Source organism: Calonectris borealis, chromosome 9 (genome assembly GCF_964195595.1).
Source record: "Calonectris borealis chromosome 9, bCalBor7.hap1.2, whole genome shotgun sequence".
Classification (NCBI taxonomy): domain Eukaryota; kingdom Metazoa; phylum Chordata; class Aves; order Procellariiformes; family Procellariidae; genus Calonectris; species Calonectris borealis.
In genome coordinates, this window is record NC_134320.1 from 18,159,731 (window position 1) to 18,176,486 (window position 16,756).

Consider the following 16,756-nt stretch of genomic DNA (forward strand, 5'->3'; position numbering starts at 1 on the left):
CAGTACCTCCTCCAGCCCCAGAGCACTCAACACTGGGGTCTGCAAACACCCCTGCTGACTGCAAAAGCTTTTGAGACCACAGTCCAGTCTCATGCAGCCACATCTACCTACACATTCCAGAAACAGCTAGTCAAAGCTGTACCCAGAGCAGAACCTGCTGTGACCTTTAGGACCCCCAACAGATGACTTTGCCTTGGAAGAGTCAACATCTGAAATGCCCTCCAAAGGACAGGCTGGCTGTTCTTTGCCTCCACCAGCCCCATGACCTTCTGGAGAAGAAGGCTCCTCTGTGGGTGGTGCACACCAACGTGCAAGCAGAGCTGGCAAAGGCAGCGTACCATTTCCCCAGTGACCTTGTGCTGAGCTCTGCCACCACCCACCCAACTCTGCGTCTTCCCACTTGTTCACAGGTTCTTCCCCACTCTCCAGCTATGGATCAGGGTCCCAGCACTCACCAGGATCAGTCCGGATGCCACAGCCTGCACACCGGTAATTCTGCTTGGCCACAGCCACCTTCCTCCTGCCCAGAGACAGAAGACAACATGCGTGAGTCCAGCCCTGAAGGCACCTGGCACCAGAGGATGGGCACTGGCACAGGTCTGGATGGCAGAGATGGCCACATGCTTTGCCACTTAAGTGTGGACAACAAATCCAAGGGGAAAAGCCCTGTTGTGCCCTGGTGCACACCAAAGGCACCGACCGCAGGCACTGGCTCCATCTCACAGCACCAGCTGTTGGTGGTGACCACCATGGATTTACCAGGCTCAAAGCTGGGAAGCCCTGGTGGTCAAGCGGGAAGGAGATGATAATCAACCTTGGTGTTTATGGAAAAGGATTGGACAGGGCAGGTCCCCAGGGGGCCCTCAGCCGCGCGGGTCCTTACGTTGGGGCTGGGTGAACATTGAAGATGATCTGTGGTCGCGGTGGGGCCCACTCCAGATTTCCGCGCACCCGAATCCTCAGCTTGTAGATGTCGGCATGTTCTCCGTCATCGGGAGAGATGGGCAGAGAGTCAGGGATGGGCAGGAGCTGGGAGAGGCAGGCGAGAGGGTCAGATCCCTGCCTGGTACCGCAAAGGCAATGCACTGGCTGCCTTGCCAGAAACCTGCAACTGCAGCCCTCTGGAAAACTGCCAGGCACCAAGCTGCTGCTCCAGCTGAATGGGGGCTGGAGAAGGGATATCCCCAGGGATCCGGCACTCTGCTGTAGGACACTGCAGTGGCAGAGCCCTGCTTGGCTACACCCATCTCCAGAGCCTGGACGAAACCCCTCCTGCAGCTCCACAAAGGGATCACCAGGACTAGCAAAGCCCCTCAGCAGTGGGCTTATGCCAGGGGTTTGGGGAAGATCAAACCCAGTCAGTGACTGGGGACTCGCACCCCTACCTTCTGCGGGGCGTCGTGCTCAGGGACCAGCCACTCCAATTCAGAGGCAGCCGGGAGCTGCATGCCCTCAAACTGCTTCAGCAAGCCCATGGCCACGGCCTCTGCCGAGTTGGAATTAAGGAAGGAATGGGATCTAGACAGCAAAGGGAGTGGTTAGTACCGGGTCTTACAGCTGTGCCCTCCTCACAAGCCCTGATGCCAGTCCCAGCTCAAGCCAAAGATGCTCCCTTCAACTCTGGTACCTTATTTCTGCACTGCTACACAGCCTTCAAATTGATATACGTGGTTGATTTCTGTCTTTGCAGCTGCCCCCAAGCAAAGCCGGCTAATGGCACAACAACAAGCCTTTAGAAAGGCAAGCAAAACATATCTTACTTAACAAAACCTGTGCCTGCTTGCAGAGGAAGGTGCAAAGTGAGAGCCGGTGCCTGTACAAGCCAGAAGTTACTGCTCTCCCAGTACAAACCTACCCAAGAAGCTGCCTAGCATGGACACAGCTTTGTACCTCACCCACTGAGCAGAGGGGTCGCTGCATCCCGAAGGGGTTTTGCTTTCAGAAGATGAACACAGCAGCTATGCCTGAAAATGGGTTGTGATTCACCGCCCCACAGCCCCCACCTCTCCACACAGGGGCATACTGGGGAAGGACTGAGCACTTCACGTTTAAGCTGCTGCTGCACTGCACAGAGAGTCTGTGAGCATCGCTGTGTGCCAGCGTTTCCACCTCTGGGTCGCAGCACAGCAGCGAGGGTTGGAGAGAAGGTGGCAGCACCATGTAGTCTAACAGGCCATCCCAGCTGAGAGGGGGGAGGCAGGGGAGGCTCAGAGCCAGCAGCAAGCCAGCAGCCAGTCCAGATGCTCCAGGCTGTGCCAGGTCCTCTCCCCAGCCTTTTACCTGCTGGGAGGTATGGGCATCTCTCCTGACACCAGTCCATATCATATCTACCTCATGTCAATCCTGATCATCCCAGGTGCTGCTTCCCAAATTTAAGACTAGGACCCAGTGCCCCGCTGCTAAGTAAAGGGCTGGAGGGAGGGAGGGAGGGAGGGAGGGAGGGATGTCCACTCCAGTGCAGAACAGCAGCCGATGCACGTGGAAGAGCAGAGTTGGGCAGGAAGGGGAACTCGGTACCAAGATGTCTCGCCACGAGTCGAAGACGTACATGGACTCCGAGGAGAGAAAAGACTTCCTGCTGGAGTCTGGGTTCCTCTTGATGTCTGCATCTGAATCACAAACAGACAAGGTGGAGCAGATGGGGCAGGGCAGGGGGATACACTCATTTCAAACCAAAGCTTCACTGTAAAACTCATCAAGCTGTTCAAAAGCATGTGAACTACAGCATCAACTTCTACCAGTGGCACTGAGCAGCAAGGAGAGGTGCAGTCTAATCAGTCGCCTGTCGGAGTTACAAGGGAAGGACATGGCGGGATGTGAGAACAGTGAGCCTGGGGTTTGGGGGAGACAAGTGGCTGCTGGTACAGGTCACACACCAAGTCCTAGCAGTGACATGGCCTGAAAAAGTATACACACAGGAGCTAGGAGGGCAGGACAGCAAGGTTAGCAAGAAGGTTTAGTAGCTCTCTACACACAGTATAGATGCTGCAGGGGATTAGCAATGGGATGCTAATGCTCTCTACTTGACCGCCACCTGTAAGATCAGACAGCGGCCATGCCACAGCTTGTCAGCGACTGCACAGCCAGGGCTGGCAGCCTCAGCCCAGCGCTCCAGAGACAGGTCAGCATCCATGCAGAGAGCATGCCGGCAGCCACGGGGGCCAGCCCTCTGCAGAGGCCACAGACCCATCTCCTGAGGAGGGAGGGGTCCAAGATAAAGTGCAGGACACTGGGGTTCGGCTCCCTCACCCCTCCATCAGCTCCCCAACAGCCCTGGGCTGCCCCGCGTCCCTCCTCGGTGCCAGCTTCGGGTACCAGGCAGTACCCAGTGGTACCTTCATCACTCATCTTTCTTTCACTCGGCAGGTTAAACCCTGACAGGGAATTAATCTCAACGGTGGAAGGACCCTGGGAGACTCTTCCAGCAGTACAAAGCAGGCAGAAGCAGGCAGAACCCTGCTTCATTGCAGACAGACTCCCAGAAAAGGGAGGAGAGCATGCAAGGGGAAAGTACTACAGTCAGGACAGAAAAGAGGCCAATGCCACAACCTTCAGCCCAGCAAGTCTCCTGTTTTGTACCTCTGGGGAGCTCTAGGAACGGGGTCTGCAGTGACCACACCACCCCCAAACACAGGCTTGCAGCTCCCCCCGACCCAGCGGCCCAGAGCCTGGCTAGGGCAGGCACAGCTCGGCGTCCCTGCTCCTCCACCCCAAGCAGGTCAGCTACGCGGACCTGCACAGAGCCCATCCGATCCCGGCCAGGCACCAACCGCACGCCGAGGCCAAGGGAATCACAGCCCGGCTGAGCGAAGAGTGCCACCCCCTGAGCCACTGGCTCCCCTAGGAAGAGCGGGGCTGCCCTGGCAAGGGGAGCAAGTCCCAGTCCTGCCTGTAAATTTACAGACTCACGCTAGTGGAGTTCAGCATGGATGCTTGACCCTCCTTGTTGGACATCCATTGCTAGAAACAGGCACAGGAAAGCATCCTAATGCTAAGGAATCTGCATATCTACATCACGTGAATGGACTTCTAGCTGCAGAAAACAGGTAATTCAGGCAAACGTAGCCTCCCAACCACGTAGGGCACCAGCCAGACATACCTGCCATGCTCTGGTGCCTTCGGATCTGTGCAGCCTCTGCTGCCAATGCTATCACCAGGTGGGATAGTCCCCAGGAGGCTCATGAACAACCCCCAAACCCCAGCCCCCGTATGCCAGCTTCAGGCCAGGATGAGCCCCCCTGGATGAAACCCCTGGGCTGTAAACACAGGACACGGCAGGGCTGACGGGGAAGTCTGAGCACCAGCATCTCCGGCAGGAGCAACGCGCTGGCGCCGAACACCTGACAGGAGAGATCAGCAGCAGCCCACGTAGGCTGTTCCCTTGCTAAAGCAAACAGGGAGCACATGAGGGTTATTTAAATGTAGCCAGCAGACTGGAAGGATTATCTAGTAGTACTGTAAACAATAAAAACACTAAGCAAGACCTGGCTGCATGTGATCCCGGTGCCCAGGGCCTCCAATGTGAACGAACTGCCTGTGCCCTGTCTGCTCTCACTAGTTCTCCCTCCAGGACTTCTTCCTGGAAGGATTCTTCTCCAAGCCAAGTCTAAGCAGGATGGGAAGGGTTGGCCATGGTTTGGATCAGAGCTACGCACACCAGCTCTGCCAAGTCAAGCAGGATAACACTCCCCAAGGCACCTGGGATGGAGACCTGGTCCCACACTGTAGAGGACTCTGCTCTCATCCAGCCCAGGCTCAGCCTTCAGCAGCTACAGTGCCACAAAGCTGTGTCATCGCCCTGCCAAGCCCTACCCCAGGCAATACAGGTCTTCACCACAGCAGGCACATTTGGTATATCCAAAATACTGCATGACAAAACGCCCTGGGGGATGGAGCCCACGGCAGAGCTCCTCTGCCTCCTCTCTGCTCCATCCTGCCCTATCATCCCTGCTGACGTCTGGATGATACTGTTCACAGTTCCTAAATTAGGCAGATTTCTGAGAAGTGTGCACATGCACACACACACACACACACACACACCTTGCACACACACGCACGCGTGCCGCAGGGGAGCACTGCTGGGTACTACCTGAGAACAAGGAAGCCATTGACACTGAGAGGCCGTTCTTGGACATTTGAATCAGGTTAGATCCATCGTTACCATCTGTATAACACGGTGATGATAAAACAGTTGACTTCAGTGCTTCAGCCAGGCCAAAGAGAAAGGGCATAATACAAGAGCAGCACTCGCACAAGAGAAGCCCAGAACTGAATTCACACACCCCTCCGTGGGCTTCAAAACTGAGCCCAAAATCTAGACCTCAGGGACTGAAAGGAGGATTTTGCTGTCAACAGTCAAGAGATGAGAAGTTTATAGCTGGTGACTGGACTGCTCCATCTTCTTTTTAAAGTCAGTGAGATGGAGGTACTGCTGAGAAGTCAGTCATCCACCTTGGAGGATGAACAAGGCTCTGAAGGAAAGGGACACCCAGGGACCCAGGCAGGTCTCCTGTGGGCAATAAGCTCAGCCACTCAAGCTGCCAGAAGCAGAGACCTCAGGTATTACAGGTCAGGATGTGACCAGCGCCCACCACTGCCACCCAAGAGATAAGTGGTCAGAGCTATGGCTCCTTCTGCCTGGGGAGGAGGAGAGCAGGATGGCAGCTCTCCTACCTCTCTCTAGCTGTGACAGCTGCTATGTGGACCAGGTAATGAAATGGAAACCACCTACCAGCCAGAGGCACTGAATGCTAGAGGATTACAGAGGATTTCGAAGGAAAGTCATGCCACCATATGAGGGAAACTGGTTGCTCTGCTGATGCTCAGAATTCAGCCATTTGTTTGGGAAAAGCCATCCTGAAGGCCAGAGGGACACGCTCTTCTTCAGCGGGACTGACCTCAACACAACCACACCAAGGAGAAGTCTGTCTCTACGCAAGAAGCCAACACAGCCATTCCCTCCTACCTCGGATCTCGTACTCTTCCACATCCTCTGCGGAGCCAGAGTCAGAGAGCCGCATGGAGCCGTGGGAGCTGAACTGGGACCCACTGTCTGTCGCCACAAGACCTGGGAGAAATGCAACACAGGCCATCAGTGGAAGTGGCCTGAAGGGTCACTGACAGCTAAGGGAGAAGTTGATGGCCAGGTATGGCCAGGGCAGGGAGGGATGGAGGTCAAGGATGGAAAACACTATGAGTTCAAAATGAAATTACATTTCATAACTCAGTGCCAGCAGCGCACAAGTGTTATCAATGTACAGTATCAGTCCCATTATGGACTTCCACAGCAGCAGAGTTTCACAAATCTCTGCAGCACCTGTAGCAAGATGATTGTTTCCCATGAACGGGCAGGAAGGCAGGATGCTCTAAGGACAGGCAACGGACAGAAAACCCATATCCCGCTAGCTGATGAGCCCAAAACACATCACCCACTGTCTGAGCCCATCTCCTGGCAGGTAGGGAAGAGGTGCCTGGTGCGGATCTGCTGGCGCCGAATGCGAATCTTTTGTTTAAGCTCCTGGATCTCCTTGTCGCTGTCTTCCTCCTCCTCCTCCAGCTGCCGGCTCATCATGTTGCATTTCATCAGCTCAATGGCAGCGATCAGGGACTCTGAGATGCTGAAGTGGGCATTCTCCTGCAAGGCAAGAGCAAAAGCATTCAAGGCTGTACCATGGAGAAACTAGGAAGGCTTGGTAAAATCTTGCTCCCCACCTGTGACAGGAAAGAGCTTATTACTCACGGAGAGTGGTAGAAAGACCTTAATCCCTGCTGACCCCACAAAACCTGACTTTTCCATGAGGACCTAGAAACTAAAGCCTTCTTGGGCACCAGAATACTCACAAAAAACACAAGGGGCATCCTACTAAGAGGATGTGCAACACATCCACTCTGGGGAGTCAGCACATGTCCCTGAGGAGCCCTAACATTGCAAAGCTGCTGTGTATTTGCTGGATGGGCAGATCCTGGCTGCCAGACACCACTGAGGAACTCAACTTTGAAGTTCTGTGCACAGCTCTATAGCAGGAAATACTATGGGATTATCTTCCCCACGGAGGGAAGTATCACTGAACCTGCAGTAAGATACATTCTCCAATGCACACAGACTGCTGCTGCCTCCCTCACCTTCTCCAGGTCTGCACAGCTGCCGAAGTCCTGCTCAGAGAGGTAGCTGATGAGGGACTGCCCTTCCGAGGGTCTTCTGAACATCCCTTCCCCCGAGCTCAGGTACTGTCCAGAGTCTAGAAAAGCAAGAGACAAACGTATGAGGGAGGGACCTGCTGCTATCCCCCTGCTAACGAGCCCTGCCAGTGCCCAACCAGCATCCCACAAGCAGGTGCCAGAAGTTGAGGCCACCGCAGCTGATGGAGGAGCCTGACCAGGAGCGAGCGTCCCCGTTGAGGCTGGCTGTGCTCACCGTACTCCATGTAGAGGGAGCTGGGTGTGCTCAGTTCACTGCTCTGGGTGGAAGCGGAGACCGGCCCTCTCCCTCTGCCTGGATCACCGTGGGACTCTGGAAGGGAAGACGACACCAGGCACACATCAGTATCCTGGAGGTGCCCAGCGATTGCACAGGGTGAAATGAAAGGTGCTCAGCATCACATGGGCAGGCACAAATGGATGGGAAGCAAGGAGGGACATCTTCCTGCTCCATGCCATGGTTGAGGGCAAGCCCAGGAGAGGACAAAACTAGAAGGGCATTTCAGGCAGGAGAGGAGAACGGGAAAGAAGGAGAGAAGCTCATGAGAGCCACGGAGCAGTTGAGTCCCAAGCCTTCCTCTCTTTACCCCCAGCAGAGCTGGGAGACACAACAGGCTCCAGCAAGTGCCTCTGCCAGCACCTTCTTCCTGCTGGAGCATCTCCAAGGGAAGAGTTATCCCCCAGGGCAGAGAGTCAGGAGACAAGGGGAAACCTGAGCAGCAGAGGGATCTGTGGGGCTCCCAGCCCTGCAAAGCAGCCTGGACGACAGCAGAAGGAGGCATCTGAAGGACATGCTCTTGCTCAACTAGAAGCCAGGGCTCCCTGCACACAACCCTGGAGCCAGGGCTGCAGTGCTCAAGGTGACCTACCCAGGCTGTGGGCAGGGCTCTGCCCCACGCACGCACTGTGGTGCAACTCCCTGCCGGGCTGAGCCGGCGGAGACTGCCAGGAGCTGGCCTGACCGGAGACCAACAACGGATGGTGCTCTATGGAGAGCCACGGCCCCGGGGAGCACCTGGATGGAGCTGCTGGGTGACGGAGGACTGCTGAAGGAGATTGAAAACACCCCAGCTGGAGCAGGACGGGAACATACGGGTGTGGACACGGAGCAGGCGCCAGCTGACATCCTGATATCCCAAGCACAACAGAAGGGTAACCCCATCCTCTCAACCTCCTACTCCTCTTTGCTCCCAGCTTTGTGCCATAACCCTGATGTGGTTGGAGGCTCCTGAGCCCACCAACACCAGCATCTCCCTGCCAAGACGATGAAGCAGCAGCCACCAGGATGGGGCTTGGGACCAACCCACCCCACAGGCTGGGTGACAAAGGAGACCCGTCGGGGTGGGAGGCTCTCACTGCAGCCTGGCAGGGTATCCTGCAGCCACCTCAACCCTGCTGAAAACCAGCACAGAAACCACCGTGTGATCACCAGCCTGAGAGATGCCACGTACAACAGAGCCTACTAATGAAGGGCAAAGCGAGGCAGTGCTCGGCATCCTCTGCTGGAGCAGGACACAGGGCTGGACACGTCTGCCTGAACACCCTCCACCTCCAGGAAAGAACCTTCCCAGCCACAGAGCCCTCAGCACCCAGATGCAAGCTCGACAAACCCAGTGCTGCTGTTCAATGGATGCAAAAGAAAACAGCTCATTTTTTTGAGCTGCTGACTCTTTCTGCCTGTGGGGCAAAGGGATGGCAGCACCCCAGCACCTCTGCTCGGAGGGAAACCTGCCCCGAGCCCAGAAGAGCACCCAAGAGTCCTGGCTGTGGGTGCAAGCAAAGCTGGCTGGGACACGGCTGAACTCGGCCAACATCAAACCTCCCCGTGCCACAGATCCACTAATGAAAGGAAAAATAAGATGTTCAAGCCCACGCCTGCTTAGCTGCTAGCCCTTATTCGCTAGGTGAGAGACAAAACCTCTCCTGGCTCCCAGGGCAGTGGGGTGGAGGGAAGGGCAGGGGACGCAGCTCAGGGACTCAGTGGCCAGCGCTCCCTAACGCCATGCAGGGGAGTTGGGCGCCCTTCTGGGTCTGGTCCATTGCTCCCAAAACCAAGCTGGGATCTTCAGTCAGGTCACATGCATAAACCTGACCACACTTCAAAGCACCATCTGGGACACAGGGAAGAAAGGTTTTTTTTTTGTTGTTGTTTTCTAAATGGACACTAATGGGTTGATGGAAATCCTGAACTTGATGCAATGATCACTAATGAAGGACTGTTACACTGGCTCCCAAACCTGCCACTGGATCTTCTATTATAATGGTGATATCCCTGAGGCCTCCTGGGCAGACAGAGGAGGAGGAGGGCAGCGTTAAGGGAGAGAAAACAGAGACAGACTGGTTACTACTCAGCAAGGACCTCCACTTCTTCCAGGAAGGCAGCACTGGTGAAGCAGACTCCCACAAACTGGTTGTTCCCTCAATCCCACTCCCCTCCCAACATGCATCCACCCACTCAAGAGCAGAGGAGGGCCCAGCAGGTTACCGCTAGGATGACATCCTACCAGTAGGATGAGCCCAGGCCCCAGCCCAGTGCCCTGCCCTGGCCCCATGCCCCAGCCGGGCAAGGCCAGTGGGGAAGCAGGACAGCTAACGCCACAGCATCGCTGTCATTTTCTAAGTTTTTGGTAAAAGCTGCCAATACCAATAACAGACCAGGTCAGGGCATTATGGGAAGCAAGACATCAGCCCATCACTCCAGTGCGGAGCAGGAAAGCTAAGGGCAAAGACCAAATTTCCCAACCGCTCGCCCACTGTTCCCCTCGCCGACCTGATGCATGGAATCAAAGGGGTGGCCAGCATCAGCCTCCCGGTACCAGGGACTTCCATGCCCCAAAGCCATCCCAGAAAAGCTGTCCCATTACCGTGCAACTTCCCCGAAGCCATGTTGGTGTCGGAGTGCGAGCGGACATGGCTCTTCTTGAGGATGCCCTGCGGAGCTGACGACTGTCCCTCCGAGAAGCTGGACCGGCGCAACAGGCTCAGGCCCCTGCTTCCACCTCCGCTTGCCCCCTGCTCCCCCAGGGACGAGACCGAGTCCAGCTTCTGGGAGCTGCTGGAGGAGAAGAGTTTGGAGCTACTGCTCTTGGTGCTGTTGGTGCTGGCACTGCTGCATGCCCGGCCCCGGCGCCCCAAGTTCCCGATGGCCAGGTACTCCGGTCCATCGTTAACATCGCTCTGCGGATCATCCTGACTCCCCGTCCAAGTGTCCTCGCTCTGGCTGGTGGTGCTGGAGCTCATCTCGCTGGCCGGAGAGAAGGGGTCTTTGGGTGAGGGGACATGGAAGCTGGTGACAGAACCGGGCTGCTCCAGAGGGGACCTGCCCTCGCTGAAGGAGGAGGACCGGGTGGACGGGCAGCGCTCCTGGGGCTGGCTGGTGCTGGAGCTGATGGAGGAGCTCGCTGGTCTCCCGTCTGGACAGAGGCAGGAGCAGGATGTCACACACCCCGGCACAAGCAGACTACCCTACGGGAATAAGCTTGTGGCTTCACACCGGCATGCCCACCCACCATGGGCAAAGGCCAGGGATCTCCCTCCCATCGTGGGCAGAGATCTTCTCGCACCCATCCACAACGAATCCAAGAGCAGAAAAAAAGATAAAGTCTTTTCTGGGTCTACCCTGAGCTTCTCAGCCCACCCTCGTTACCTGAGAGGCCGGAGGAGGCTGGATGGTGGAGGCCGGAGAAGGACCCAAAGCAGCGCTGCTGCATGCAGCCTGCAGAAGGGACGTTTGGGGACGCGGGGAGGGCAGTCAGGCTCTGACTCTTGGTCACCGGAGGTGGACCGTCACTCTTCCTAGTAAGCTGAAGAGAGGTGGCATCATTAATAAATCAGCATTTACAAAGCTACGCATCAAAGGAGCAGCAACGGAAAGGAATCGCCCTGCGAGCGCCTGGTCACCAGCCAGCAAAGGATGTGGCAGCCCTGGGGGCAGGAGGATGGGGAGGGAAAAACGCCGCGGTGCAGAAGGGAAGAGGCTTTCTGTTCGCAGCTACATGGCAGGCTCCCATCAGGAAATTACCAGGCTCTCAGCGAAACGATCCAGGCAGCCCAGCGCTCCAGGCAGACGGCTCTCCTGTCCTTCAGCATCGTGGTCACACATCTCTCTTGTCCCAGCAGAAGGACCTGACGCGCACAGGGATGGCAATGACGTGCCGGCCAGCTGAAAGAACACAGCCCCCATTTAATGAAGCCTCATTAATTGCCTTCCTCTGGGGAACTCTGTGCAAAGAAAGCAGCCGCTGTTCCCTCCTCTGGGGAGGGGGCAGCTGGCACAGGGCTGCACGGGGGGTCGTTGGCATCATCAGCAGAAGTGGGTACCCAGGTGTCCTGGGGTGCTGCTTGACCCCTCTGAAAGTGGCTGTCCCTCATGACCAGGCAGCCCTGAAGCCTGGGCCTGTTGGAGAGGGCTTTAGAGGTGCCTCTGACAAGGAACTGGTCCTCAGGTCCTCATGCTCAAATACTCGATGCCAGCCAGAAGCGAGGTACCTCACGACAGGCTCCACACAGCCATCTCCCCCATCCCAACCCCTGCCAGGCTCACGCAGACAGCGCAGGGAACAGTTCACCGCTCTCTTCCCCTCTTGGAGCTCCTTTTGCTACTTCCAAGTCCAGCCCCTCGTCCAAGTGCTCCGTGTGCCCTGAATGAGACCTCGCGCAAGCAGCCGCAGCCAGCCGGCGTCTGGAGAAAGCCAGATGGGAAAGCCGGGACCTCAACTCACCATGGAGGTGTCGATCTGAGCCAGAAGCCTGGGGTTGTTCTGCTCGACAGCCTCCAGGCACTGCAGCATGGCCGTGACGTGGGCGTCACTGAGCAGGAAGGCAGTGTCTGGGGAGAGAAAACTGCTGCTCGGGGGGGTCCCTCTCAGCCGCGTGGTTTGACAGCGCCGGTTGCTCACACGCAAACCACCTTTTCTGCCATCCCCCCTCACTCCCACGTGGCTTGGAAATGCCACCAGCTAGATATCTTCCTAATAGGAAGGAAAAGGCCCGTTTCTCTTTACCTGCGTAGAATTTCCTGATGTACTGCCGGTTCCCCAGGAGCGGCCTCAGCTGCGCCGACAGGCAGTGGCACTGCAGGCTGTGCTGCAGCCACAGCTGCGCGATGGCCTGGTCCCCCGGGCCCTCTGGGTCGCGCTGGCCGCTCTCCTGCAGGCTGATGAACTGGAAAGGGACACCAGGCACAGGTTAAGGAATGCAGAGGCAAGCGGAGGAGCAGGGGTTGTTCCACCGCACGGCTTTGGTTCCCCCCCGATAACGGCAGCTTTCCAGCACCGGTCACCGTCAGCGGGAAGGAGGACAAGTCCCAGCAGCTCCCCAGCCACCAGGGAGGCAAAAGTACCAGGGAGGAACAACGCTTCAAAGGTCAACCAGCGACCAAAGTCCTCTGACAGCCACCAGCACTATGAATTTCTCCTGCACGCTCTCCTACCTGTGTGCCTCACCCCTGACCTGGAAGGACCCCACACTCTCAAATCCAACCCGACCCCAGTGGTGATGGTCATGTTCTTGCTGACACATTAACTGGGGAAGTTACCCACCTTAGTTAAACACCTGAGCTGCTGCAGCTTGAAGAGCTGGACTGGAGTCACACCCCAGGTCCCCCCAGCAGCAGGTTGGACTTAGGGACCACCAGCGGTCAGCCCCTCGCGCCCAGCCGCGGTGGGAGCCACGGACGTCAGCACGGGGCAGCCGAGGGCCGAGAGCATCCCCACGTGCCAGCGGTCGGCACAAGCCAGGAACAGGAGAACCGAATGCATGGTCAAGGCACACCCAGAAATGGGACAACCCAGACTTCTAGAGATTTGCACAGGGGCGTGAATCACCCCTGCGCACACACAAGCGCCGCTTGTGCCGGTTCCCTTGGTGATGCCCGCTGCAGCTGGCCGAGCCGAGCTGGAGACTGGCCTGGGAGAAATAAGCAGCCGATTGTCTCAGTCCAAGCCATGCCGAGTTCCCGGGACGTGGCTTGTACACAAACACGCGGCTGCTTCAGCCTCCACAAGTTGTGGAGCCGCTTTACCCACGTCAGGCCAACAGCCCAGGCGCTGCTATCCCACCGGTGATATCCCACCCTCCCCACTGGGCACACAAGGCCACCCCACCAGAACCCACCTTCTCCAGGTGATGAGCAGAGCCGGGACTCAGCCAGCGAATGTCCTTCACAAACTGCCAGTAATCCTTCTGTCTGCAGCACACCTGCCCGGGGGAGGCGCAGTTAGATACCACCACCCAAGTCCCACTTAAATGACAACATCCCCCGTTAGCCCCGTGCTACCATGAGAGGAGAGCCCCTAACCCTGGCAAGATGGGCCAGAAAATAGACGGAGGAAGAGCAGCACTGCTTTACAAAGGAGAAACAAGGCAAGCGTATAACACAGTTTTGAAGATCGAGGGATCGAGTCAAAAAACACTGGCTTGATGTAGGTAAGTTGTCTCCTGCCTCTCTGTTGTGGTCAGCCCACAAGTGACCAGACAACAGATCCCCCGAGCTTCTCTTCTTCCACCAGGTAAGATCCCAGTCCCTCATACCGTGGAGAGGTCGTGGGACAGGGACAGGACGTGGCACCGAAGGGCTCACATCCCTGCAGCGCAGTAAGGATCCTAAAGGCCAACCGCAGGTCTGCCAAGTTCAAGGTTGACCAAGTTCCCATATCACCGTTCCCCTTCCTGCCAGAGCGGGACCTGGAGGAGAGTCCTGAGGCCTCAGTGAGGGGACACAAAGGGCAACATGGAAACACATCCCAGCAAAATCAGCAACCATTGCTGTCTTCTGATGCAAGCCACCACCAAAGGCACCAGGACGGCTGAGCACCCCAGGTAAGAAATTTGGCGTTGCATTTCTATCAGCTCTTTGCTGCTGTTTGCCTCAGCTTTAGTCAGACAACGAGTCATTTTGTTCTTAGTTATTCTTCCCGTGAAAGAGGAACTGCAGCAGAGTTGCTGTTCTCCTCACCACCCTATCGGGTGTAAACAGAGCCCCAAAATGTCTCTCTTCACCAAAAGGCTGATTATTTTTTCCTCCATCTCTATTTCCTCTTTCACAAGTGTCAGAGGAATGGGTTCTGTTTTATTTGTTTGGGGGCGGTTGGTTTGGTTTTTTAAGACTAGAGAACTAACATGGCATTTTAGTTCTTGAGATTGAACTAGGGTTTTCTGGACAAATAAATAAAATTCACTCAAAAGTTTAAAAACCTCTTACCCTAGTTCTCTTAACATGTACATATGGATTTTTTTACCTTTTTTTAATTTATTCCCAGTTGTAGGAAAAAAGTTGAAAAGGAAATAATAAGTGAAAGGATGTGTTTCGCTGGAGCAACTATGAGAAAACTGCTCTTAAGAAGCTGTATTTTTATGGGCCTCCCTTTGCAGCTCTCACAGCTTGATTGGTGTCACACGTGCTCAAGCAGGGGAGACATTTCTAAGTAAAAGACCTGCCTTTAGTAAAAGCACTGAGGAAGGTGACACACCGTCCAGCTTTGCAGGTCTGGCATGAACTGTTACCAATAGACAGACAAATATAAATAAATTAAATCTCACTTCCTGAAGTCTGTTACCAGCACGTCTATCAGAAGGGAGCGCTGCATTCCTCACATGTAAAAGGTAACTCCTCTCTCTGCGGATCTCCCAAAGGCCCGCACCACTGGGGACTAACGGGAACAGAGCAGCACCGCAACGAGTGCTGACTGCAGCTAATACATCCAGGGATCAAAGCACCCTGCTGGGATGAGCTGCCAGCCTCGCTCTCCCTGGAGGCTTATTAGCTTGGGTGCAGCATTGCATAGGTGCGGATTTCCTGCTCCTGCACCCAGCTGGCCCGTGCAAGCTGCCTGGGGCTCCTCTGCATCGCTCGCTGCTCTGCATCGCTGTCTGGGTGACAGAGTCGCGACGGGAAGCCTGCCCCCAGGCATGCCTTGCAAACTTGCTTCAACTTTCCATTGTAAATTAATTGTAGTGGTAATTGCAAGCTGAAGGGGAGATCTTCAGGCCTCTGCACACAAGCGGGAAGGAGAAATTCTTTCAGGCAGCCACGGAAGGAAGAACGTCTGGGTGAGCAACTGCAAGGCACGACGAGAGCTTGGAAAGAGAGATCCCATTCATGCAGAGCACGGATTTGGCTGCCAGCTCCTGTTATTAACACAGCTAACCAGAAACAGTAAAGATGTGAGGCTTCTCTTGCCAGACCTCACTGGAGAGTTGTCCAAGTTCAAATGATACATGGCTGATTCATTGCAAATGCAGCTTTATCACTTGGCTGCAGCAGAATGAAAGGAGAGAGGGGCTGGCCTCACTGCAGAGGGCGCAGGTACTTAGAAAAACCACGTCGAAGGTGGATGAGATAGAAAGAACATGCGCCCAGGTCCCTCTGACAACCACAGCACTTGCCAGGCAAGCTCAGTCCCTGCTTCGATCATTTCCCACGCTGCTACAAGCGTTGTACCCACTCCGTGCTACGAACACTGAAGCAAGCTGCAAGCAGACAGGACTGTCCCACCTGCTCATGACGGGCACCAAGCTGCTACAGACAGACAGCAGTGCTGGCAGGACAGAGCCCTACCTTGTCGTGGATGAGCCCGTGGTAGAGGATGCTGTGCATGTCTCTGCAGAGCCGTTCCAAGCCGCCATACTTGGACCAGACGTTCGGGTTGCTGGTAGACACCAAGCCTTCCACTGTGGTCTTCAGGTTGCCTAGCAGCTTCCAATGCTCCTTCCTGCAAAGGAACACAGCAAGTTGCATCAGATATACAGCAAGAGGAGCTTCACAACAGGACCACGGTATTGCACTCTCTCCAAGGAGACTCTGGTCAGGCTGAAACCTTCAGCGGTCCACAAGCTAGCAAAGGTGAGCTAAAGGACTTTACGCCTCTCTGTGGTCTCCTGTGCATGGTTTGTGGACAAGAGGCCCTATCGTAATGATGCCTGTGATGACTGGTAGCCACCACCAGTGTGGTTTCGGGAGGCACCCAGAACAAAGACTGATGGCTCCTGCAATATACCACTTGCTCAGTACAGGCCAACAAAGCTGGAGGACATCTTTCCAGCCAGCCTCTTGCTTGCTTCATTCACACGCTCTATCAGAGACTGCTCAGAGCAGCAGCACGTCAGGAGCACAGCACCTGTAAGGCAACACCACAATGTCCACCACCCCTAGCAGACCCTGGCTGGGCTGCACCTGCATTTGCAGAGCGCGGCACTCCCCGAGCAATGTGCACCGCACCGAGCACTCCAGCACGGTCAGGGTGCAGACGTGCTCCACTCCGAGTTCGGCAACTCTTCATCTGCATCTCCACCTGTACAGCTGCTCTCTGGCCCCAGAGCTGCTGTAGGTGCAAGCTGACTTTCTTGCAAAAGCGTTCATCACATTCTAGACAGAGATTAGCAAACTGCAAACTGCAGTTTGTACTCTAGAGCTTGCACAGCATTTCTCATCGACATCAATCCCCTCGGCTGCCCTGCGTACAGCAAGGAATCACCATTATCCTCCATAAAGCGGGAGTGACGGTGCAGAGGGGTAACGTCATTTGCCTATGCAAAAGCAACTTTGGGGAAGGAAGCATCG

The 16,756-nt window shown here is 55.7% G+C and overlaps 1 protein-coding gene across 7 annotated transcripts in view; it reads right to left on the reverse strand.

Annotated features, from left to right (window-relative positions):
• The window catches only part of RUBCN (rubicon autophagy regulator), a 33,364-nt gene that overhangs the window by 5,186 nt on the left and 11,422 nt on the right, over nt 1-16,756 (reverse strand). For 4 of the 7 annotated variants that reach the window (XM_075157150.1, XM_075157151.1, XM_075157144.1 and 1 more), the window contains exons 2-17: nt 15,755-15,908; nt 13,312-13,395; nt 12,201-12,360; nt 11,919-12,025; nt 11,219-11,359; nt 10,844-11,000; nt 10,062-10,610; nt 7,415-7,510; nt 7,123-7,238; nt 6,433-6,634; nt 5,966-6,067; nt 5,090-5,164; nt 2,549-2,609; nt 1,386-1,518; nt 884-1,029; nt 456-520 (exon numbers count right to left, since the gene is read on the reverse strand). In XM_075157150.1, coding sequence (XP_075013251.1) covers nt 456-520; nt 884-1,029; nt 1,386-1,518; nt 2,549-2,609; nt 5,090-5,164; nt 5,966-6,067; nt 6,433-6,634; nt 7,123-7,238; nt 7,415-7,510; nt 10,062-10,610; nt 10,844-11,000; nt 11,219-11,359; nt 11,919-12,025; nt 12,201-12,360; nt 13,312-13,395; nt 15,755-15,793 — 2,233 coding nt within the window. In that variant the 5' untranslated portion in view covers nt 15,794-15,908. The other 3 variants (XM_075157148.1, XM_075157145.1, XM_075157149.1) reach the window with 3 other exon arrangements.